Genomic DNA, 25,062 nt, shown 5'->3' on the forward strand with positions numbered 1-25,062 from the left:
AATAAAGAATAAAGAAAACAGATCAATAAACGACTGATCGTTAAAATCGTTTACTGATCCACAGACTCAGACAGACCGATTAAAGCTTCAGATGGGTCAGATTCTACAGCGTCAGCTTTTCTGTTTGCTGTTCAGGGTGACTGCAGCTCTACAGGGAAACACATTCAAACTCTGGTTCTATTCCTGGTTCTCAGGTAGAGAACCAGGAATAGAACCAGAGCAGTAAATAGTGTGTTACTGCACATATCGGGTTCATGTTGGTTCATGTCAGGCCTCAGTCATCTAATCTAATCTAATCTAATCTAATCTAATCTAATCTCTACCGATGTTCTGAATTTCAGACAAACTAAGCACCTTTCATCTTTGATCACTGAAAACTGACGTGTCACAGAAATACATTTATTCCATTTCGTTATGTTGGTGTGGTTTACAAACAACTCACAGAGAACCAGACAGGGAACAAGTCGGTGAAACAGAACCATGTGACATACCAGATCACGTGTTCTTGTGTTTAATGCTGTGAGATGAAACCTGATCAAATAAATATTGATCTGGAAGTCATCTGAGCGCGCTCAGTGACCTCCGGGCCTCCGTGTTGAAAATTAATATTTGAAGATCAGCTGATTCACCGGCTACATGTAAAGAAGATGGAACGTACACTGTACAAACATGGAACCAACGTGGAACCAACATGGAAACCAATATGGAACTGGCATGGAAACAATATGGAACTGGCATGGAACCAACATGGAACCAACATGGAAACCAACATGGAACCAATATGAAACAACATGAAACCAATATGGAACTGGCATGGAACCAACCTGAAACCAATATGGAACCAACATGGAAACCAATATGGAACTGGCATGGAAGCAACATGGAACCAACACTGAAGTAATATGGAACCAACATGGAACTTATATAGAACAAACATGAAACCAACATGGAACCAATATGGAACCAGCATGGAATCAACAATAAAAAACAAATATGCAACTGGCATGAGAAGAAACATGGAACCAACATGAAACTAATATGGAACCAACATGGAACCTATATGGGAACAAACATTGAACCAAAATATGGAACCAACATGGAACCTATATGGGAACAAACATTGAACCAAAATATGGAACCAACATGGAACCAACATGGAACCAATATGGAAACCAATATGGAACCAACATGGAAACCAATATGGAACTGGCATGGAACCAATATGGAATCAACAAGGAACCAATAAAAAACAAATATGCAACTGGCATGCGAAGAAACATGGAACCAACATGGAAACCAATATGGAACCAACATGGAACCTATAAAGAACCAACATTGAACCAAAATATGGAACTGCCGTGGAACCAACCTGAAACCAACATGGAACCAACATGGAATCAACACTGAACAAACATGGAACCAACTGGGAGGTAATATAGAACCAGCATGGAACCAATAAGGTTCATACATCTTCACGACATGAATAGTAAACATGAGTGATGAAAGGAACAGTGGCAGTTTTTAGACTGAAAACCATGGAACTAGAGGAACGACCACAGTTTGATCATCAGGACTAAAGAGGAGGAAATATCTGAGTGACTCCACAGGAACACAGGCGTCTAGGAGGCGTTGAGTTCCAGGTGTTTCCAGTCTGAGGACAGGAGGCCACCGGCTTCTATTCACATTACCAATAATTATGTTTCTCCTCAGTCTTCCACCAGCTGCTCAGAGACAGAAACCCCCACAATCAATACCTGGGTGGAATATTTCCCACGATCCTCAGCTCTCTGCGTGTCATTAGCATTGTTTGCATCAGACCCCATCTACCCACCACCCCCATCATCAGAAGTTATTGATCGCTGTCCTCCATCAGTTCGTATCGACCGACAGGACAGATACTGCTGCCTCACCTTCCACCAGGCAGGAGGGGGCGGGAGGACTTTGAGGTGGGGTGGGTGTGGGTGGGGGGGGGGGGGGGGGGGGTGGAGATGATGATCATGACCAGAGTTTTAATTAACGCTCGGTCAGAGCGACTGTTCACTCTCTGAGGTGTGAATATAATCGCTGTGTTGAAACTGCTGATGATAGAGGTCACAGAGTGGGGGGAGGGAGGGGGGGTTATTGATTGGTGCATTGAATCCTTGCAGACTAGTTCACCGTCACCGTCACTGTTTCTAAACCTTCAAGATGAAAACTGATGGATTTATTGATAAACTGTTGATTGACTGATTGATCTGCTGACTTCCTTTTATTGATTCACAATAAAAGCCCGATGAGAGCTGATGGGTTGTTAGTTAAAGCAGTATCAGTGATTTGTTTCTTTAACTTTAATTATATCTATTGTTTTTCTGAAGTCATGTTGACTCTGTTTGTGTGATCGGGTTATTGATCAGGTTATTATTGATCAGTTTGGACGGGAAGTGTTGAACCATCAGACTCAACTAATCGACCATCTGTGTCAAGGTCAAATTCAACCAGACTCTATGTGACTGAAGACGGAGACGTTTCTAAAATGTCCTTATCAGGTGAGACATGGTAGGACTCAAACAGCCTCTGTCCTGCATGTTCACCAACCGCTACAAGAAATACATCACTCCATCACCTTCATCGTCGACAGCTCCTTCAGCCTGCAGATCAGTTTCTCATCTTACTGTGTTTGATTTCCACCAGTGATCTCATGATCATCCTGCAGGTGGAAAACAAAACTCATGCCAAGAATTCTGATGGTGTCTTTTCTGCAGAAACGTTATTCACGGAAAAAAAAGAGGAACATATCTAACTGAAACAGCAGAGTGAGACGCTCTCTCTCACTCTCAGTCTTTTTAATGAGCTGCTCCATAAATCCTCCATATTTATCCTGATCATCTGACATAAGCCTGAAGCATCTTTGTTCTCCCTGAGAGTCAAACACGATGAACACGTTCCTTCATGGACAGAATAACAGAACCTACCGGACGCAGTCTGCATGCTGAGCAGCTAGAGACGCTGAGAGTTCAACATTAACATTCACTGCAGAGACAGAACACAGCAGCTCATCAGCTGACGACACCGAGCTTTACTGTTCATCAGCAAGCTCTGAGCCCAAGGTAGACTGGATACAAGCAGATTACACTGTAGAACCACCAGATTACACTGTAGAACCATCAGATTACACTGTAGAACCACCAGATTACACTGGAGCACCATCAGATTACACTGTAGAACCATCACATTACATTGGAACACTGTAAAACCATCAGATTACACTGTAACGCTATAACACCATCAGATTACACTGTAGCATCATCAGATTACACTGTAGAACCATCAGATTACACTGGAGCACCATCAGATTACACTGTAGAACCATCAGATTACACTGTAACGCTATAACACCATCAGATTACACTGTAGCATCATCAGATTACACTGGAACATCGTCTGATTACACTGGAACACCATCAGACTACACTGTAGCGCCATAAAATTACACTGTAACACTGTAACATCACCAAATTACACAGTGGTACTCTCAGATTACACTGTAGCATCATTATATTACACTGGAACACAATATTAAACTGTAACACTGTAACATCATTAGATTACATTGGAACACAATCAGATAACACTGCAGCATCATCAGATTAAACTGGACAGATTACAACATCACTATTAAATTACACTATAACACAGTCAGATTGGACTATAACACTGTAAAAGCACTGGATTTCATCACAAAACCTTCAGATTTCACTGTAACACCATCAAATTACACTGAAACATCACCTGATTACATTGGAATGTCATGTGATTACATTGGAACATCACCAGATTACACTGTGGCACCCTCAGGTTACACTGTAGCGTCGTTATGTTACATCGGAACACTGTAACATGACTGGATTACACTGGAACACCATCAGATTACACTGTGACATGATTAGATTACACTGCAACACCATCATATTACACTGTAATATCATCAGATTACATTGTAATGCTGTAGCACTATTGGTTTACACTGTAGCGCCACCATCAAATTACACTATAAAACTGTCAGATTGGACTATAACACTGTAAAAGCACCGTATTTCACTGTAAAACATTCAGATTACACTGGAACACCATCAGATTACACTGTATAACCCTCAGATTACACTGGAACATCATTGGATTACACTGTAACATCACCAGATTATGGTGTAACACCATCAGATTACACTGGAACACTGGAACATCATCAGACTACACTGGAGCACCATCAGATTATACTGGCACACAATGAGATTACAGCATCACCATCAGATTACACTATAACACAGTCAGATTGGATTATAACACTGTAGAAGCACTGGATTCCATCGTAAAACCTTCAGATTTCACTGTAACACAATCAGATTATACTGAAATATCATCTGATTACACTGGAAAACCATCAGATTACACATTTCATACCAAACTGAAAGATGTCCCCTTATTTTTTGCAAAGAAATATTCATTCATTTCACAATGTTCTAAATCCACTGGGAGTCTTGGGTTCCTTTGGGTCTTCTTGATTCATTTTGTTTTGTGGAGACGCGGCAGCGTTTAAGCTGCTAGCGCCACCTACCCTTAAAACTAAACACAGTCAAGTGCAAGTGTCCATGTGTGGGCCATTTTCTATTATGTTTAGAATTTACTGCGGGACAATTAAAAATGGACCACGAGCCACATTTGTCATACAGGCCATAGTTTGGACACCACAGATGTAGGACATAGCGCCAAGTAACTCCATGGCAATAACTTTTTATTTTATGCCTTTCTTTTTACTTGTGGTTCTTAAGACATAAGACATTGTTTATTTATCCAATGTATGGGAAATCACAGTAGTGCAGACATTCTGACAAGAATATATGCAAGAAATAATAACAAATTTAATGGAAAAATACAAAAATAACAACAGTGACAAATATGTAGATGTATGTAAGAGTTTTTCCTTATGTGAAACTAAGCTACTGTGACCAAGCAATTTCCCATTAAGGTCTATCAAAGTCTAAGTCTAATGAACCTTGTATTAGTTCTTCAGACCACAAAAATGTATTTGTTGAATGAGTAAAGGATGGCCTCAGACTCTCTCTACACCAGTACATGTTTGACATAAAGAGCATTTACGGGAGGATGATGACTGAATGCATAAATGTTCAGGTTTACTGAGTTAAAAGTCGAAGCTGCTTCTTCTCTGACTCTTTGTTCAGCAAACATTCCCACTTCCTGCTGCGCTAGAACATCTGACCTCGGTAATGAGAGCCTTCAGTCTCCATTTTTGTGAAACGTTTTCTCTCCGTCCACCCTCGGCTGTCCCTGTCGCCATGACGACGCCCACGCCGCCGTCTCCTCGTGGCTCGTTAAGGCCGGGGGTGTCGGGGCGTCGGCGAGGTTTAATGAGGCCCAGTGGTGAAATGGTGGACGCTCAGCAGCTCGGCCTCATTAAACCTCGGCAGCAACGCGCAGGGTGACCTGGGCCCCCCAACCCCCACCCCCCCACACCTCTGAAACCCCACCACCCACCACACTGCTGGGCTCAGATAATAAACCCCACCACCCCACCACCAGAAAATGAGGACGCCAAGGTTGACCACAGCCGACTCCCTGCAGGCAGATAACGATCTGAACGGCTTCAAACTGCAGCTTCAGATGGGGTCAGGTTTAATGTGTTCATCGTGTTTAACGTGTTCATGAAGCTGCACATGAACGGCGCCATCTTGTGGTCATGGCCTCATAGGTTTGTGTACACGAGTTTCAAGACGTAAGTGTCGTCACCAGTTACATCTATCCATCTATCTATCTATCTATCTATCTATCTATCTTGTCGATCTGTCTGTGTTGCCATGGAAACAGTGATGTAATATTAATGCATCCAATCAGGGAGCAGGTGAATTATTAATGACCTCCAGGTTCAGACAGAATATTCAGTTTGATGGACAGCTGGAGGGAAACATAAATTATTATTATTATTATTATTATTATTATTACCCAATAGAAATACAGACATGTCCAGCCGGGGGACAGGTGTCCAGTGAGGGGACAGGTGAGGACTGGTTTGGACTGAAAACGTCTTCATGTCTTTGAAGCACTGAAGCTGGAATCCATGTGGACAGAGACAGAGACTTCTAGGACTCTAAGAGAAGGACACGGAGGAGACGATATTTCTTCTTCTTCTTCTTCTTCTTCAATTTCCGGTAGATTTGAACCTCATCATCAGTAAAACTTTGATTGTTTTATATAATTGATGATGAACACGAGAGACAATAGAGACATCAGAGACAAATAGAGATATCAGAGACAAACAAAGATATCAGAGACAAACAGAGATATCAGAGACAAACAAAGACATCAGAGACACCAGCAACAGAGACAAAGAGAGACATCAGAGGCAAACAGAGACAGAGACATCAGCTACATCAGCAACATCAGAGACATCAGAGACATCAGAGACAAACAAAGACATCAGAGACACCAGCAACAGAGACAAAGAGAGACATCAGAGACAAACAGAGACATCAGAGACAAACAGAGACATCAGAGACACCAGCAACAGAGACAAAGAGAGACATCAGAGACAAACAGAGACATCAGAGACAAACAGAGACATCAGAGACAAACAGAGACATCAGAGACAGCGACAAACAGAGACATCAGAGGCAAACAGAGACAGAGACAAAGAGAGACATCAGAGACAAACAGAGACAGAGACAAACAGAGACATCAGCGACATCAGCAACATCAGAGACGTCAGAGACAAACAGAGACATTAGAGACAAACAGAGACATCAGTGACAGAGACATCAGAGACAAACAGAGAGAGACAAACAGAGACATCAGCGACATCAGCAACATCAGAGACATCAGAGACAAACAGAGACATCAGAGACAAACTGGTCCTTTTCAGTTTTTCTTTCTGACTCAGCAGCAGTCGACCAATCAGCTGCCTCCATGTCCAGTGATCAGCTGATCAGAGACCCGGTGTCCCGTGGAGGACGAGGACGAGGACATGTTGACGACTGGTGGGGTCATGTGACCTGAGTCAGGCAGAACCACAGAAGAAGAGAGGCTGAGCTCTGCAGAGCTTCTAGTGAATAATTCATCACTGATGAAAATTTAAAGACGCTGCAGCAGAGCTCTTTAAGACCTGCTGACGCTGGAGAAAAAACAGCTGACGCCTTCTACTGCCGCTCTGACCTCTGACCTCTGACCCCTCAGAGACAGGTAAACAGGAAGTGATGTCAGCAGAAAGAACAGTGTCTCCTGTGATCAGTCTTGAGCGCCTCCTGCTGGTTAAACACTGTATTTCAACCTCTTGGATGCACTATCCATTACCAGGTTTGTGTTTTAAATTATTTTATATATTTTTTTTCCAGTTGGTTTATTCTGTGTTACTTATTTTACCTGAGCACTGGGGACAAATAAAGTTTTCTGAATCTGAATCTGGGATGAACTTCTGATACTGCGGCACCCCCAAAATGATCAACATGCAACAGAAGATAATAAATATGTGTAAAATGTTAACATCTACTAATTTAACTCGGCACGGAAAATCACGAATGACATAAATGCAGTCGATTGGCTGACGATAAACCTTTGATCCCTAAAGATAAATAAAGTACTAATCTAATCTAATCTAATCTAATCTAATCTAATCTAATCTAATCTAAAATCACAGAGTCCTGGAAACATCAACCCAGAATCAGAACCAGGGACAGGACAGTGTTTGTTGACACCTATTGCCACATACAGGAATGTTCTGTGACGTGACCCATCACCGTGACTCTGGTGAAACCGGAGCTCAGAACCGAAATCTGAAGTTTAAATTTCCCATAGAGATCGATACTATAATTTCCCCCTTGTGCAGAGGTTTGCACGTTTTTATATAAGTATTATTATTTATTTCCAAGACTTCCGGTTTCCTGATTTTGTGCTTTAATTTATTCCTTGTCAATTATTTTCCCTTAAATGTATGCCACGTTAACACAATGAATGTGAAATTGCCATTTTTTGTTATGTGCCAAGATTAATGTAAAAAAAAAAAAAAAAAAAAAAAACGGAAAAGAAGTTCTAAAAAAAAAAAAGATGACGTCTTCGTCGCCCTGTAGACTCTTATTTTGAAACGCCGTTGACCGGAAACAGAGAATAAGAAGAAGGAACCTTACCGTTGTTGTTGTTGTTGTTGTTGACGACGACAGTACAGACTCACCTGGCGGACAGGTGCGACCCGAACACGGTAAGACAGCTTCCTGCGGGCCGAACCCACGGGCTCCCGGTTCTGACCGAGCGGTTTCGGTCCCGGAGGCGTGCTAAACATGCTGACGGTGGTAACGATGGTAACTGTGCTAACGTTGCTAACGGTGGTAGCGATGGTAACGGTGGTAACGTTGGTAACGGTGGTTAAGGTGGTAAAGGTTCTAACATTGGTACCGGTACTAACGGTAGTAACCATGGTAACGGTGCTAACGGTGCTGACGTTGGTAGCCCAGAACGGCTACCACTGTTAGCACAGTCAGTACCGTGCTAAGTGCAGCCGGTCCGGTTCCGTCCCGGGTCCACTGCGGTCGGTGTAGTCCGCCTGGAACCTCTGACGTGTGTAGAACCAACCTGTGACGGGTCCGAGTGGGTCGGTAGGCTGTCTGGACCGGGTCCCCGGTGACCTACTTTCACTCCTGGGCGAACGTGAACCGGCTGACCCGGGACAGGTTCGGTGATCGATTAACTGAACTGATCAGTATCGACCCGAACGGGTCACGTGTTTATTCACTGACTATAAACAAAGGCTTAGCAAAACAAGACCCGAGTTTAGTTTTACCGGAAGTGTGACACCATTTAAAACTGAAATCACCTGTCTGCCCCACCTGTCTGTCTCTGTCTCACCTGTCTCTGTCTCTGCAGGAACAAACCAAGCTGCTGTTTGCGGGTCAGAGGTCAGAGGTCGGAGGTCTAAGGTCGTCTGCAGCATCATGGCTCTGATCTCCCTAGAAGACCTTGAGGGATTGGACGAGGAGCAGCTGGACGATGACATCACAGACAACCCTGAACCAATGGATGAGGAGGAGAGAGACCGGCTGCTGGCCCACTGGCAGGCTGTGGCCAGCACCCACCAGGTGTCAGTCCCCCCAGGTGAGGGGGCGGGGTTACGTAGCCTGAATGGCGAGATAAACCCTCTGATGTTATTTTTTAATAATATAAACAGAAAATGTAATTAGAGCAGAGAGTAAAAAACAAAAAACAACAAAAAAAAATGATGTTTTTCTATGGGGTTGGAAAGGCCACGCGATGCATTGTGGGTCACAAGCGCCATTTTTAGGGTCAAAGACTGTTTGTTCACATTGGTGCTCCATTCACAGATCTGCCACTTTTAAGGAACGCCGGTAAATGTAACGGAGCAGCAGGCTGAAGCGTTCAGGCCGTTAGTCGCGTCGGTAACGGCAGAATGTCCCGGTACGTTCGGCTCACGGTAACACCAACAGCAGCTAGTGTTTTTCGGCACCATTTCACCAAAGCTTCACCCCGGAGTCGCCGCCGCCGTTTTTTTTTCCGGGATTGGAGTCTGAAACCGTTAAGAGCGACTCCTTTGCACGGTTTTATATCACTAACATTACAACAACAAGGACAACAACAAAAAAAAAACCACACGCTTCTTTTCCCGTTGGTGACCGCTGACCACTTCCTGTGTTACAGAGATGACAGGACCCATCCAGGAAATGACCCGCAACAGCCAGCAGAGGGAGGCGCTCCCCTACACCTCCATCTCCTGCCACGAGAAGGTAAACGCCACCCACCACACACACGGGTTGTGTTCAAGTGTCGGTGCCCGACCAGTCACTGTCTCCCCCCCTACTCCCTCCCTCCCTCCCTCCCTGCATCAGATGGGGGAGGTTGTGTTCGAGGAGCGTCAGTACGCGGCCGGCCACTGGGCCTGTGTGACGCAGAGTGAAGCGCTGTACGAACAGAGCATCTCCAAAGGGTTCATGAAGCTGATGCGTTTCATCTGTAAAGAGAACTCCGCAGGTATTCACCCAAATCAATAACGTTCTGATGTCGCACTGACAAATATTTGTTCTGATGCACATAAAAGCGTCAGCTCTCCTCTCAGACTCTGTCACCACCTTCAGATCCCAGCTTAGAGTTTCATCTGCCGTCATTTCCACATATGCTTCACAAATACGTATGTGTTTCATTTTCATTGTGTTTTGTTGAAACAGCTTTGTACAGTGACCTTAAATGTCCAATTCCCAGGTGGCAAACATACGGCCCGTGGGCCAAAAGCGGCCTGCTAGAGGCTCTAATTTGGCCGGCAGCCTGAATTTTGCCAAAGTTACACAGAAGACTGTAGTTTTTCAATGAAAATAACTTCTGTCCCTAATTTGCAATCCACTGTTTCATTCAGAGAAGTGGACAGAACACAACACTGAGACCCAGGACTAAACAGCAGACAGCAACAAACCCAAGGCATTTTTACTTTTTTTTAAAAGGGTTGTTTATTAACTGTGAACATTCTTCTAATTTACTTGTTCTTCTTCTTCTAAATCAAATGGAAAAAGTCTGGAGTTGTGGTTAGTTTTCGGTCAGAGTGTGGACCAGGGTGCTGATGGGGTGTCGATGGTGTGCAGGTCGGTACCTGGGGATGACGGTGCCGGTGCTCAGCAACATCCAGGTGACGGCGGACGGACACGCGTTCCACAAGGAGGTGGAGACGGCGTTCTACCTGCCGGCCCAGTTCCAGAACGACCCGCCCCGGTCCTTTGACCCGGACGTGTCCATCGTCCACAGAGGGCCCATCAACGTCGTCACCAGGTCACAAAACCTTCACCTTTGTCATCACCGTCCCTGAAGGCAGCGTTTTTCGCCTGATCATCTGATTGGGCCCTAAAAAAAAAAAAAAGCCTCCACCTGGATTTAACTAATTAAATAACCAGGAGCAATGATGCAATGAGCAGCTTCTCATTTCTTAAACAACCACGTGGAAAGACGCATCATGTGGTGATGGAGAAGATGTTTGTCTGTTTGAGAAGTTTCAAATTATTGGCTTAGAAAATATCTAAGGAGACTAAAGTAGAAACTACTAAAACTAGGTTAAAAACCGTCCGACGCTGCATTATTAAAAACTGGAAGGATGGTGAGGAACCATCGTCTTCCAGGAAGAAATGTGGTCGGAAAAAAACTCCCTGATTAAATGTTTGAAATCAAATGGATAGAAAACCAACAGACGAACTGTTTAATAGTGAAAATGAGATAATTTCCACATGAACAATGTGAAGGGAACTGAAGGGACTGAACAGCTGTGTAAAGAAAACCACTAATCAGTGAATAAAACCGGGGAAAAGGCTCTGGAGACACGGAAGAAGGTCGTGTGGTCTTGGACGAATGCGTCCAACCAAATATTAGAATGAAGCCTTTTCTCTCTTTTTTTTGGCCCGTCTGTTTATAATCGAACTCTTCGATCTGCATCAGCCAATAGAAACTGATCAGCTGCTTCGCTAATGTTGTGATGTCACTAATCCCTGCGTCGTGTGACTGACACTGCTCTCTGATCGGCCGTCAGGGTGTTCTTCGGGACGACCACCGAGGAGACGGTGTCCCATCAGGTCCGTCTTCTGTGGGAGATGCTTGGCGCGAGGGAAGACCTCCACAGAGAGCGCTACCTGGTGGCCGTGTACGAGAACCCCGGCGTGCCGCGGCGCCGCAACGAGATCTGGTTCATCCGCCGCGACGCATAGACTCACCGCATCACGTCTCGCCTCCTCCTCCTCCACCACCACCACCACCTACTGGTTGTCCATTCACACACTTCCTGTCTCAAACTGGCCAATCAGTGCAGGCGGCGCCAAGCCCCGCCCCCATCCAGTCACAGGACCCGTTGGTGTCGAGGGAAGGTGTCCTGGTTGGTCGGTTTGTCCATGTCCTCGTTGATCCTACGTGTGTGTGTGTGTGTACGTGTCATTATGCACACGCCCATCTGAGGCTCCACCCCCTTCCCTGGTCAGCACGCAGCGTCAATCAGTCAAGATGGCGGCGCAGAGGCGGAGGCGGAGCCTCCACCTCAGGTCACCACAACCGGATGGTGATTGTCAGCCATCTTGGAAGTGATCTAATCATGTTTTTAGATTCTTTTTTTTTTTTCCTGCTGCATTTGATTTGTTGACCAGTGACTCTCTTCAGATGAAAGTCTTGTGTTATTTTTCCTTCTGTTTATCCGAGAAATAAAATCCTATTTAAAGATACATCATCTCTGATTAATTAATGAACTTAGCTGAAGGATTAATCAACCTGAGTCTCATTTCTTCAAACCAAAACATCTTTATTTACAAAAACAAAGCTGACGGTCAACTCTCCAACGTCAAATTAAGAAAAAAAAAAAAACACTAAAAACAACAGGAAGAAAGGGGCGGGGCTTCTGTGTGATGTCATCCAGGTCAGATCGGATCAGATCAGATCAGCCACTGCAGAGAGAAAACAAACATCACAGGTCAGAGACTAACATTAAGCTAACGGTAGCTAATATGGCGCTTCCGTACAGGTTCCATGTCCTGTCTCTCTACGGCCTGTCTCTGTCTCCTGTACTTCCTGTCTCTGGCTCCTGTACTTCCTGTCTCTGAATCCTGTACTTCCTGTCTCTGAATCCTGTACTTCCTGTCTCTGACTCCTGCACTTCCTGTCTAACATGGTGTTTCCGTACAGGTTTCTCTGGTTCCTGTCTCTAGGGCCTGTCTCTGTCTCCTGCACTTCCTATCTCTGACTCCTGCACTTCCTGTCTCTGGCTCCTGCACTTCCTGTCTCATGTACTCCGTCGGTTCTTCTCTGTTCCTGTCTCTGGCCTGCCTTCTGTCTACATGTGTTTCCGTACAGGTTTCTCTGGTTCCTGTCTCTAGGGCCTGTCTCTGTCTCCTGCACTTCCTATCTCTGACTCCTGCACTTCCTGTCTCTGGCTCCTGCACTTCCTGTCTCATGTACTCCCTGTCTCTGTCTCCTGTACTTCCTGTCTCTGGCTCCTGCACTTCCTGTCTAACATGGTGTTTCCGTACAGGTTTCTCTGGTTCCTGTCTCTAGGGCTTGTCTCTGTCTCCTGCACTTCCTGTCTCATGCATTTCCTGTGTCTGACTCCTGCACTTCCTGTCTCTGTCTCCTGCACTTCCTGTCTCTGTCTCCTGCACTTCCTGTCTCTGGCTCCCGTCTCCGTACCGTTCATGGGCATCTCGTCGATCTGGGTGGAGTAGTACTGCTCGATGTCTCTCAGGATCCGAATGTCGTCGTTCTTCACAAAGTTGATGGCCACACCCTTACGGCCGTAGCGACCAGACCGACCAATCCTGGAGGAGGCGAGGGGTCGGAGGTCAGGTTACTGAACACCGGGCTGAGGGACTACTTCCTGCGTAGGGATACGTACCTGTGGATGTAGAGCTCTCTGTTGTTGGGCAGGTCATAGTTGATGATCAGGGAAACCTGAGGGACGTCCAGACCACGAGCCCAGACGTCGGTGGAGATCAGAACGCGACTGAAGACACAGACACCGGCAGGTTTATCAATCAATCAATCAATCAATCAACAGACAAGTCATCAATCGGCGATCGACCAATCAGAGCGTTACCTGGCTCCCGATCTGAACTCCTTCATGATGGACTCCCTCTCTTTCTGCGGCATGTCTCCGTGCATCGACGACACCGTAAAGTTGGCCTCCCTCATCTTCTCCGTTAGCCAGTCCACCTGAAAAACAGCACACTCAGACTACGCTTCCCACAATGCCGTGCTGACAGGACCCGTCAGAGTCAGGCCGTATAAAATGTTTAGTTTAGCATTTCTAGCAGCTGTGTTGTTTGCAAGTTTTTTAGTTGCTACCTTTAGCCCCTTTCAGACGTTATTTTTTTCTGTTAACTTTATCTTTTTATGTCTCAAAGTAAAACTCTACTCATTTGAGGATCATTATCATAAAATTATTGGTCAGACTTTTCCACCTGCTGGATTTTGGTGTGTGCTGATTAGGAGCATTTTAAGAAAAGTACGAAAGCAAAGTGTCTTGTCTGACCTTCCTCTTGGTGTTGCAGAAGATGACGGCCTGTGTGATGGTCAGGGTGTCGTACAGGTCACACAGAGTGTCGAACTTCCACTCCTCTCTCTCCACGGCCACGAAGAACTGCTTGATGCCCTCCAGAGTCAACTCATCACTGAGGGCGAGAGACATCCAGTCAGACAGAGGGAGGGGGAGAGGGAGGGGGAGGGAGAGGGAGGGGGGCGTCTCTCACCGTTTCACCAGGATCCGGATCGGGTCGGTCATGAACTTGTTGGTCATCTCGAGGATCTCATGAGGCAGGGTGGCGCTGATCAGAACCACCTGAGTGGCCGGAGGCAGGTACCGGTACACGTCGTAGATCTGCTCTTTGAAGCCTGGACAGTAAGAGGGAACCACAACCACGTCAGTGACGACCAAGAACCACAAACAGAACCTCACGAACCACCTACACCAGACTCCATTCACAGTTTAGTCTATTCTAGACGATCAGACAGCTACAGGTGTCTTCAGGTGCGACTCACCTTTGTTGAGCATCTCGTCGGCCTCGTCCAGAACCAGCATCTTGATGGCTCTCGTCCTCAGACTCCTGCGACGAATCATGTCTGAAGAAACACAACCACACACACTCCAGTGAACATCACGTTCCGAGCAGACGACCAATCAGATATCACCTGAAGCCCGCCTCCCGCCAGGGGGAGGAGTCAGTCACCGGGCGTTGTCGTGACAACCCACCAAACACTCGTCCAGGTGTGCCGGACACCACGTGCTGGCCGTAGTCCAGTTTGCGGATGTCCTCTCCAACGTTGGTTCCTCCGATGCAGGCGTGACACTGGACGTTCATGTAGTCTCCCAGAGCCAGCAGCACCTGGGCACAGACGACCAATCAGAAACAGGCCGCGCATGGTGGCGATGCTAATGGAAATGCCAGTACAGGTACTAATGGTGACACTAATGTACAGACCAGTGGCAATGCTAATGGCGATGCTAATGGACAGACCAGTAGCGATGCTAATGGTGATGCTAATGTACAGACCAGTAGTGATGCTAATGGTGATGCTAATGTACAGACCAGTAGTGATGCTAATGGACAGACCAGTACAGGTACTAATGGTGACACTAATGTACAGACCAGTAGTGATGCTAATGGTGATGCTAGTGGACAGACCAGTGGCAATGCTAATGGTGATGCTAATGGACAGACCAGTAGTGATGCTAATGGACAGTCCAGTCGTGATGCTAATGGTGATGCTAATGAACAGACCAGTAGTGATGCTAATGGACAGACCAGTAGTGATGCTAGTGGACAGACCAGTAGTGATGCTAATGGTGATGCTAATGTACAGACCAGTAGTGATGCTAATGGTGATGCTAATGGATAGACCAGTGGTGATGCTAATGGTGATGGTAATGGATAGACCAGTGGCAATGCTAATGGACAGACCAGTGGCAATGCTAATGGTGATGCTAATGTACAGACCAGAAGTGATGCTAGTGGTGATGCTAGTGGACAGACCAGTAGTGATGCTAATGGACAGACCAGTGGCAATGCCAATGGTGATGCTAATGGATAGACCAGTGGCAATGCTAATGGTGATGCTAATGAACAGACCAGTAGTGATGCTAATGGACAGACCAGTAGTGATGCTAGTGGACAGACCAGTAGTGATGCTAATGGTGATGCTAATGTACAGACCAGTAGTGATGCTAATGGTGATGCTAATGGATAGACCAGTGGCAATGCTAATGGTGATGCTAATGTACAGACCAGTAGTGATGCTAATGGTGATGGTAATGGATAGACCAGTGGCAATGCTAATGGACAGACCAGTGGCAATGCTAATGGTGATGCTAATGTACAGACCAGAAGTGATGCTAGTGGTGATGCTAGTGGACAGACCAGTAGTGATGCTAATGGACAGACCAGTGGCAATGCCAATGGTGATGCTAATGTACAGACCAGAAGTGATGCTAATGGTGATGCTAATGGACAGACCAGTAGTGATGCTAATGGACAGACCAGTGGTGATAAGAGTGGTGATGCTAACTGTGATGCTACCTTCTGAATCTGTCCGGCCAGCTCTCTGGTTGGAGCGAGGATCAGCGCCTGGGTCTCCCTCACCTGCAGACAGGAAGCACATCACATATTACACACCTGTTCAGGCACAACGAGACAGATCCAACATGGCCGACACTGACCTGGATGTCCAGACACTGCAGCACCGACACACAGAAGGTGGCCGTCTTTCCTGTTCCGGACTGGGACCTGAATGTAGCACAGATCAGCTGTTAGACAAGAGGGGGGGTGGGGAGGGCAGAGGACAATCAGCTGATTTGAGACTTACTGAGCGATGACGTCTCTGCCTTTGATGATCTGTTTGATGGCTCTCTGCTGGATGGCCGACGGCTTCTCGAAGCCTGAAACGCAAAACGTGACCTTTGATTTGATTTTATATGACAGATATGTCAACAATAACAACAACATGGGAAAAGGAAGAGGAAAAAATAATGAAAAAGGCGGGTACAGTAGACAAAAAATATCTAATTTACAGATCCTGTAAATAATGTATATTTGTGGTGGGACTGAAGAAAAAGAAATCCAATAAATAATTGATCTCGGTGATTTTTAATCATAGATACTCACAAACAGGCTAATAACAGACCGCAGATCAATCAGACAATCCAGTAGAGATGCTAATGGTGATGCTAATGGAAAAATCAGAGTTGATGCTAATCATGACGCTAATGGTGATGTAATGGACGGACCAGAGGCGATGCTAATGGTGCTGCTAATTAAAGACATCATTTGCTACCACGTTAATCCAGACGATCGTGCTCTTGAACACCTGATGAACTTTATCATCAATTACGCAAAATTCTTTATTCACAATCAAAAATTTGCTAATTCAGTATCTAAATTCGCTCCTTTTTTACTTGAACTAAAGTCTCTGTTTAACTCTCTTTATTTGATCAATAATAAAAAAAGAGCAATAAATTACTGGACAATTATAAAAAAAAAATTTTCCCCCAAAACCTCTGACCAACCCTCTATTAATGACTACTTTGTTTCTCTTTTTTACAAAATATTATTTTTATTTTATGTGTCTTGGCGTATTTTTCATCCTTGTACACATTTCTGACTTTATTTTATTTTCAAGCCTTATTATATAATTTACTCTATCACGTTACTGTCCCTTTGTGTTTGCCTGGTGCTGCTCCACATAAATGTACCCTGTTGATTCTGTAAAATTTGTTCAATAAACTTTTTTTTTTAAAAAAAGAGTGGTGATGCTAATAGTGACGCTAATGGCGGTTTTATAATAGATAACATGTCAGTGCTGCACACACTGAGGATGCTAATTAATAAAAATGTTTAAACAAATCTGATATTAGTTTATTTAACGTCTTCAAAAATCACCAACCGGTGAATGAAAACATCAACAGGCCAACTTTATGTCCCATCCATCAACCCAGATCTCCTCCGAGCTATGGCGCAACTGCGCACTAGCGTTAGTACAGGAGGCTAATGCTAACAAACATGATAAACTTTAGGGTTACCAGACGGCGAACAGCCCCCTTTTTTTTTGGTGTGACTTGTCCCCACGGCTAAAGCTGTCCCTGAAAATGTCCCCGATTTTAGCGAAAAAACAACATTTTTAACGGAATCCGCCGGATAAGAAGCGCTAGTAGTGAACATGTTGAGCACAGAGTAAAACTATCATGGTAGCTCATTGGTAGCTATTAACAATACAGACATTACAGTTTAAATACGAATAAATATGTCAGAATTAATTAAACCGTAATTGTCCACGTTTCTTCATTTCATCTTGATAACATCATTTTTTTTTATCTCCGAGCTGTAAATATACCCGGATTTCATTTCAGAAATCTGGTCACCTCAATAAACCCCCGACTTAAAAACACACCATATTCTTAACTCTAAACATGTTTATTTTTTAATCTTTATCTAATTATAGGACCAGGTTTCATGAAATTGATCCATTTAATGTCTCCAAAAGCTCTGCGGAGATGAACCGTTAGCATTAGCATCGTGTGCTAACTCCTCCACCACGGAGGCCGCTTGGATCCCCGGCCTACCGTAGGCGTAGATGCCGCGGAGCAGGTCCTCCCGGAGCCCCATGGTGTCGAACGTAGGGGTGACGTCCACCTCCTCGCTGGTCTCGAACTCCACCTTGGTCATGTCCTCCTCCTTCAGGAGCCTCTTCCTGCCCTGCGTCCCTCCAGCAGCCATCTTTCTCGAAGATTTTAATTTCGGACGACGACTCGAAACTTTCCGCGCGCCGCTCGGTACAGCTGCTAACTGCTAAACGCTAGCAACGGGAGAAGAAAGACCGCCGCATGTGTCGCGCGGGTGACGTCAGCAGCCGGCGACGAGACGCGGGGCGTCATAACATACGGGCACTGGGTGTGGTTTGTCCGGTTTGTAGCACGGTTCTTAACTAGTTCTTAGTAGTTTCCGCTTCAGTGTTTTCTCTGCTTGACGCAGCCAAACTAACAGCTTCTCCATCACCGCGTGTTTTTGTCTTTCCACATGGTTTGTGGAAGAAATGAGTAGCTACTCCTCGCATCCGTTGATGTTAAATAACTTGTTGCCACGCGGTAATTATCCAATCAAATAATAAATAAAATAAAACATGAGACCTACGATGCATAAAAGATCAAATAGCGCAGAAATATTCACAATACACAGAAGTAAACAGTTACAAATAAGTTACGGAAGAGTCTGAAGAGTGAAGAGAGACCAACACTCGTTTATAAAGTTTAATGTGCTCCTTTAATGAGTCTGTTGAGGTACTGTTCTCTTTAGACTGACCAGTGTGTTGTGGAGTGGGTGGGAGTTGTTGTCCAGGAGCAACACGTATGGGAAATCTCCTTGTTATATATATATAATTATATATATGTGATGTTAAAATCAACCCGACACCATCTCAACATGAACCGATGAAGGACACTGGAACACCCGTTGCCTCCGTTACAAAGCCGTTATAAATAAAGTTTATTGTCGCTGATAAAAACACTGGAACACGTTCACAGCCTTAAAATATTCTTTAATTTCACCCACGTCGGGGACACAGTTCATTTGATGACTGATCGATGACCTGATCAGGGATCTGTACATCTCCAACCGCTGAACCCACCGCTGTCAATCAGTCATCAACGGTCCACTCTGAACATCCTCCTCTGTGTGTGTCCTCTGTGTGTGTCCTCTGTGTGTTTCATGTTTCACTGTGACGACTCCGTGTACTTTATTACACTCAGCCTGGTCCCGATGCGTCCGGCTGATCGGTTCTGATGCAGGAACATGATGACGACGACGTGCGAATTGTCGATTTGGCACTTGGAAGATTTCTGCTGAGATTTTTTTTTATTATCTCAACATAAAAAAAAAAGAAAAAAAACACACTCGCTAACACACGTGAACACACACACACACAAACACACATTACAATCCTCATCTACTTTCAGTCGCAGCGTGTTTTTTTGTTGACATTGTCATAACAAACGAACAAAGAGTAAACGAGTTGAAAACAAAATAAAACTGATGAAGTCCAGCTGAGTGTGAGTGTGTGTGTGTGTGTGTGTGTGAGTGTGTGTGTGTGTGAGTGAAGTGTGTTTTTGGGCTCCGATCATGTGACTCTCAGTCCTCTTTTGATTGGTGGACGTCCAGACTGACGACCTGCAGCTCCGTCAGGTTGCTGCTGCTCTGTTGACTGATCACCATCTAAACAAGAACAGAATGATAATAAAAATAAAGTATAAATATATATATGTGTGATAATATAATCAATAGTTGATCATAGTGTGTGTTGATCAGTACCGGGTGCAGCTGGACCGCAGACACAGGGATCTGAGCGGCAACTGGAGGGAGAGACGTTAGGAAGACCTGAGAGACGGCAGCTAAAAGACACAAACGTTCATTAGTCATCAGAGCGGATCCGTTAACGGGCAGAGACTCACGTGATAATTAGCATACGAGTTAAATGGACTCGGGTACCGGGGTCGTGTGACTGAGCGTGACCCGTGGATGAGAAGGTGTTGAGGACGGTGAGGCCGCCATCGGCCAGCGACGGCGTCGGTGTGGCGTACATCACCGTGTGACCGCCGGGTAACATCATGTGACCCGATACAGAGGAGGAGGAGGAGGAGGAGGAGGAGGTGGAGGTGGAGACGATGGAGACGGGAAGACTGGCTGCAGAGACGAGAGAGAGAGAGAGAGAGACAGGATGATCTGAAACGTATAGTAGTGCACGGTCAAAGATCTACCCAAAGTACAAACCAGGGACCCAGAATTAGTTTGAAAAACAACAAAACAAACTCTGGATTCCACTTCCAGGTCTCGCTTATTGTTTTATTTCTGCTATTAGTTGTGTTCCATAAAGAACTACACGGATATGACTGTGATGCAAAATATTTACGACCTTTTTAAGTCTCATCCTGTAACGACTCCTCCCAAACACTAGGTGGCACTGTGTCTTTTTTTTTTTTTTTACCAGTCGGGTTAATTGTTGTTTCTACTTCCTGGTTCACTTTCAAGCGTGACGTCTACTACCGAGACGACCGATCGCAGCTCTCGTTCTCTGCGCCGCCACCATGCAGTCCCATTTACGGGGAGGAGGTGGGCGTTAGCTACGCGATGAGCCTTTGTGTCGATTAGCGCAGCCTTCGATTAGCCCTTCGAAATAAAAGGCGAGTGACGAGGAGGCGGGGGCTATGTTCTCACCTGAAGAGGAGGCGGGGCAGTGCATGTCAGAGCTGCTGTGGATGGTGGAGCCCTGCTGACTGCTGGTCTGGACCTGGATGGTCTGTAGCTGCTGAGAGACTCCAGACCCTGATGAACACATGAACATGGACGTGAACCAGGAGGCTCCAGGTGTGAACGCACACCGGGAGTCACGTTCACAGGCTCTGACCTGACAGTGAAACGGTGGCGGGGAGGCGGAGCAGCGTGGTCGACTGAGTGGGCGTGGCGTGCAGCGTGGCAGCGGGGGCCGGGGCCACGGGGCCCTGGATGGTCAGGGACTGGCCCTGCAGCTGGCTGAGGGGGATGGTGTGCGTGCCGGGGGGCAGCGAGGCACCTGTGGAGAGGTGGAGGGACCGGGGGGTGGAGCCAGAGGCAGGTAAGCTGTGCACAAGCAGGAAGAACAAGCCGAGGGGGCCGATCTAAACCCCGCCCACCTACCTGACATCAAGGTGAAGCCTCCAGGGAGGACGACGCCCGCCGACGTCTTCAGCAGCGTCCCGTTGGAGGAGGAGGAGGAGGAGGAGGAGGAGGTGGAGGACGAAGGCTGGGCGGAGCCGGACAGGCTGAAGGACGGTTTGATCAGGTCCTGCAGGGACACGGAGACGGACTGAGCACAGAGGGACAAAACGCCGGTCTGTCCGTCCCCTTCGTCTCCCGGCGCCACCTTAAGCTTTTATGGTCGACCAGTCGACGATTATTTTTTTTGCGAAATCACACACCAGCACGAAGCAGAGTCAACATTAGCTTTAAGGTTTGACGATGGTACATTCATCTTCTAATGAACTTTGCAGCTTGTACCAGAATTTCTTTAAATGTGATGTGTAAATTAAAATGAAGGCACAACTCTGACCTTTAACACTTTTAACACATAACCTCTGCGTGCTAAGGCTAATGAAACCGTTAATGTTAGCCTTAAGCTAATGATGATGATTACAGCTATATATATATATATATTTATATAAGTAAGAGGTGTTAGCAGCTAACTAGCCAAATAGCTTAATTACTGAGACGACTGTTCCTCTTCGTCAGAAGCTGTGTTTCCTTTTCAGACGCTCGTGCTTCACCATGAAAGACGAGTTCTAGAGATTAACGCCACTGAGCGTCAAGGACAGAAAAGCAGTGGGAGGTTCAGAGAGAAAAACCAAGCTTCAAAAAACAGTAACAGTCGATGCGATCGTGACCAGTCAGCTACTCTGCGTTAGTCTTCCCCCGGTGAGAAACATCTCTGGCTCGTTCTGTAACAACTCCACCCAAAACACTCGTCGCTGTTGGGTCTTTTTTTGCCAGTCATGTTAACTTTTTCTTTCTGCTTCCTGTTTCACTTTCAGCATCGGAGGCCGACTCTTGTTTGAGGAACGCGATTCGTACAAAATGTCTGTTATCTCCAAACCTCACGGATTCTCCACTGAAAAAGCCGGAAACACTAAAGAGGAAAAAAAACACTACCACTAACTGTAACCGCGTAGTTACTTGTTTCTGGGGAGGTGGTCGTCAGCTGTGACGCCGGTGTCTGCGTTACCTTGGCGCCCTCGGGGAGGCCCTCCGCCTCGGAGACCTGGTAGGTGAGGTCGGTCTCCTCGAAGCCCGTGGCGCTCATCCTCTGGTCGGTGGAGGGGTCGGAGCGCGGCGGCGAGTCGGGGGAGTTGAGGCAGGTCTGGATCAGGGCCTTGCCCGTCTCCGACGTGATCATCGGCTGCAGCTTCCTGGTGGCGAAGGTGTAGACGTGACCCGTCTCGCTGGCGACCAGCAGCAGCACCTGGGTCCCGGTCAACGTGGACAACTCGTACGCCTGCAGGGAACAAACACAGGGCGACCGGTTCGATCACACTCTGGACCGAAACCGTGCGCCGAGCACAGACCGTTGGCCCACGCAGGACCGGATGGCGAGGAAGGAAAAAACGCATCAAACAAACAAAACACCACATCCCATTTTATTTCAAACAAACAAACAAACAAAAACAGACTGATGTGGAGTGAAATGAGGAATGTACGGACTTAGACACTGGGGGAAACCAAACAACCACAAACACATGTCCCAACACAGGAGAACCGGCTCATCAGGGAACCCAGCATCTCTGACAGAACAACACCACAGAAGAAGAAGTGATGTGGCCTCAGGTGTCTACCTGCCAGGTGTCTCACCTTCTTCATGATGCCGGTCTTCCTCTTGCTGAAGGTGGTGTAGCGCCTCAGCTTGTTGTCGATGAACTCCATCTTGATCTTGACTCTGCCCCTGGTCTTCTTTCCGGGTTTGACTCCCGGTACCCCGGGGCTGAGCCCACCGTAACCCCCGGCCATCAGGCCTCCGGAGGAAGAGGACTGACGCTCGGGGTCCCTGTTGCTCCTCACCCGCTTCACGCCCCTCCTGTCCCCGCCAGAGCCCACCGTGTCCTCGTCATCCCCGGAGTCCGAGTCCTGGTCGGAGCCGCTGTAGACCACCTCGGTGCTGAACTCCCGGTCCTCGAACTGGCCTCCGTCCGCCTCGGAGTTCATCGGTCCCGGTCCGGATCCGGTTCTGGTGCCCATACCCGCCCCGTTCCCCCCGCAGCGCCCCTCCCCTCCACCCCGGACCTGCCCGGAAGCTTCCTCCTCTCAGCGGTGAGAGCAGCAGCTCCGCCCCGCCGCCCGGATGTCCCAATCCGGGCAAACTCGGCTCTGTGCGCCGCTGCCTCAGCGGCTAACGGAGCTAAGTGGCTAACAGCTAACCGTTACTTTAGCAACAAGTCCAGCCGAGTGTCCCTCATCGAAGACGACGGATCATCCACGTAGAATTGGAGAAATGTTTTCAATAAACTGACTGAATTCAACCAGAAATAGGACAAAAAGTTACAAAGTTATGTTTCTCCGGGAATCCGCGACACCCGCCCCCCTTAGATCACTCCGCGCCACATAAGGAAATGACGGGTAACACCCACAGGTATCCGTCCGCGAGAAAAAATAGGGATTCACTTTGGGCTTATTATCCCCGTGTTCCTGCTTTAAAACATCAACCATTTTACCAGAAACGACACGCTAACGGATTCCGTGCCGTGTTTCATAGGAACGGTGACAAGTTAACGCAGGTTGTGCGCAGTGATACCAAGGCCGACGTGTTTGTATGACATGTGGAGGGACTACTTTTCTCCTTTTATGGTGCAGCCTCTTCCTCATATGGTCAACGACTTCCGGCTAAGCGACCGAAAACACGTGGAGAGAAGAAGAAACTACGGAAACCCGTTTGTTGCCGGGACCTTTTTAATATCTACAGTAGAACATAAAATAATAATAATAATAATGAAAAGAAGTTTAACGAAGTCGAAATTATGAGGCATGAAGGAGCAAAAACAGTTCAATAAAATAGAATAGAATAGAAGTAGCTTGTATACAAACATACACAGACATCAACATAATATAATAATGTACTAACATGCATGTTCGTGCAAAAAAATACAAGAAATACGGCTGTGCAGAGTGAAAAATAAAACCGCAGGAACAACATGAGTGCAAAAAAGTCTGTCTGAGTGGTAGTGGTTCAGTTAACCAGACATTTTTAAAAGGGAACATTACACTGTGGCGTTGGACAGTCTGATGGACCTCCTGAACCTCTCAGTCCTGCAGCGTAGTGAGAGAAATCTCCCACTGATTCTGCTTCTCTGCCCGTCGAGGATGTCATGAAGGGGGGTCCCAGGTGTTGTCCAGGATGGACTGCATTTTGTTGCAAGTGTGTCTCTCAACACCAGTCCCCAGTGAGTCCAGACTTCTGCCAATCAGATCAAAGACCAAGGCTTCTTAACCAGTCTGTCCAGTCTTTTAGAGTTCCCACAGGAGAGCATTGGCAACCAGCGCCAGGTCAAGACCATAAAACCAAGTCTGAACCATGGAACCCCGGTCTAACCCTAGAACCAGGTCTTATCCCAAGATTTTATTTTGACGACCAACAGAAAACAAGCTGATCAATGGATCGTGCAGATTAATCAATGAAGTCAACGGAACGCATGAATGGAATAAACAAAGCAAATAAACAACCCCGCCCCCAGTAGCTGTGGGGTCAGAGGTGAGACAGCCGATGGTTATCCGTCTGAAACAGGATTTGTAAACACACCTGATGACCTGAGATCAGCTGATCAGACCTGGCAGCTCCCTCCTGAGCTAAGCTAGCAAAGTTCATCCAAGGTCAAACTCATTCAACACGGATGTATAGAGCAGAGATATACTGGTTTACACTTCCACCGTATTTAACTACGCAGTAAAGCGCGCTTCAAAAGGAAATTAAGAGAAGCAGTGATTAGGAAATTCTCAGTGTGTA

The 25,062-nt window shown here is 46.4% G+C and overlaps 2 protein-coding genes across 3 annotated transcripts; one reads left to right on the forward strand and one right to left on the reverse strand.

The window, feature by feature from the left end:
* Nucleotides 1-8,127: 8,127 nt before the first annotated feature.
* On the forward strand, nucleotides 8,128-12,233 carry soul4 (heme-binding protein soul4). Of its 2 annotated transcripts, none has more exons than XM_047577941.1 (6): nucleotides 8,128-8,239; nucleotides 8,902-9,129; nucleotides 9,691-9,776; nucleotides 9,879-10,020; nucleotides 10,623-10,806; nucleotides 11,555-12,233. In XM_047577941.1, exons 2-6 carry the CDS (start codon nucleotides 8,970-8,972, stop codon nucleotides 11,727-11,729), a joined length of 747 nt encoding a protein of 248 aa, XP_047433897.1. In that variant the 5' UTR covers nucleotides 8,128-8,239; nucleotides 8,902-8,969; the 3' UTR covers nucleotides 11,730-12,233. The 2 variants fall into 2 exon arrangements, with proteins under 2 accessions (XP_047433897.1, XP_047433896.1); XM_047577940.1 differs by lacking the exon at nucleotides 8,128-8,239 and adding an exon at nucleotides 8,454-8,708.
* A 56-nt stretch (nucleotides 12,234-12,289) lies between these two features.
* LOC125003923 lies at nucleotides 12,290-23,661 on the reverse strand. The gene is made up of 20 exons (XM_047578191.1): nucleotides 22,920-23,661; nucleotides 22,297-22,566; nucleotides 21,216-21,363; nucleotides 20,947-21,111; nucleotides 20,757-20,864; nucleotides 20,031-20,225; nucleotides 19,854-19,933; nucleotides 19,677-19,757; nucleotides 18,113-18,338; nucleotides 16,360-16,432; nucleotides 16,214-16,280; nucleotides 16,074-16,136; nucleotides 14,750-14,882; nucleotides 14,539-14,619; nucleotides 14,250-14,391; nucleotides 14,033-14,171; nucleotides 13,598-13,713; nucleotides 13,397-13,504; nucleotides 13,192-13,319; nucleotides 12,290-12,452 (listed from the first exon to the last, which is right to left on the reverse strand). The coding sequence occupies exons 1-20, from the start codon at nucleotides 23,301-23,303 to the stop codon at nucleotides 12,436-12,438; spliced, it is 2,724 nt and encodes a 907-aa protein (XP_047434147.1). The 5' UTR covers nucleotides 23,304-23,661; the 3' UTR covers nucleotides 12,290-12,435.
* Between the last annotated feature and the right edge of the window lie 1,401 nt (nucleotides 23,662-25,062).

This window comes from Mugil cephalus, chromosome 2, assembly GCF_022458985.1.
Source record: "Mugil cephalus isolate CIBA_MC_2020 chromosome 2, CIBA_Mcephalus_1.1, whole genome shotgun sequence".
Classification (NCBI taxonomy): domain Eukaryota; kingdom Metazoa; phylum Chordata; class Actinopteri; order Mugiliformes; family Mugilidae; genus Mugil; species Mugil cephalus.

Excerpts from the sequence above, each read along its gene's own strand:
- soul4 (XM_047577941.1), top strand. The coding sequence starts at position 8,970 with ATGGCTCTGATCTCCCTAGAAGACCTTGAGGGATTGGACGAGGAGCAG. Across the intron at positions 9,130-9,690 it reads CCAGGTGTCAGTCCCCCCAG|AGATGACAGGACCCATCCAG; the intron begins GTGAGGGGGCGG and ends CCTGTGTTACAG. Across the intron at positions 10,807-11,554 it reads CCCATCAACGTCGTCACCAG|GGTGTTCTTCGGGACGACCA; the intron begins GTCACAAAACCT and ends ATCGGCCGTCAG.
- LOC125003923 (XM_047578191.1), bottom strand. The coding sequence starts at position 23,303 with ATGGGCACCAGAACCGGATCCGGACCGGGACCGATGAACTCCGAGGCG. Across the intron at positions 18,339-19,676 it reads TCCACCAATCAAAAGAGGAC|CAGTTAGCAGCTGTACCGAG; the intron begins TGAGAGTCACAT and ends GCTAGCGTTTAG. Across the intron at positions 16,433-18,112 it reads CCGCGGCATCTACGCCTACG|GCTTCGAGAAGCCGTCGGCC; the intron begins GTAGGCCGGGGA and ends TTTGCGTTTCAG.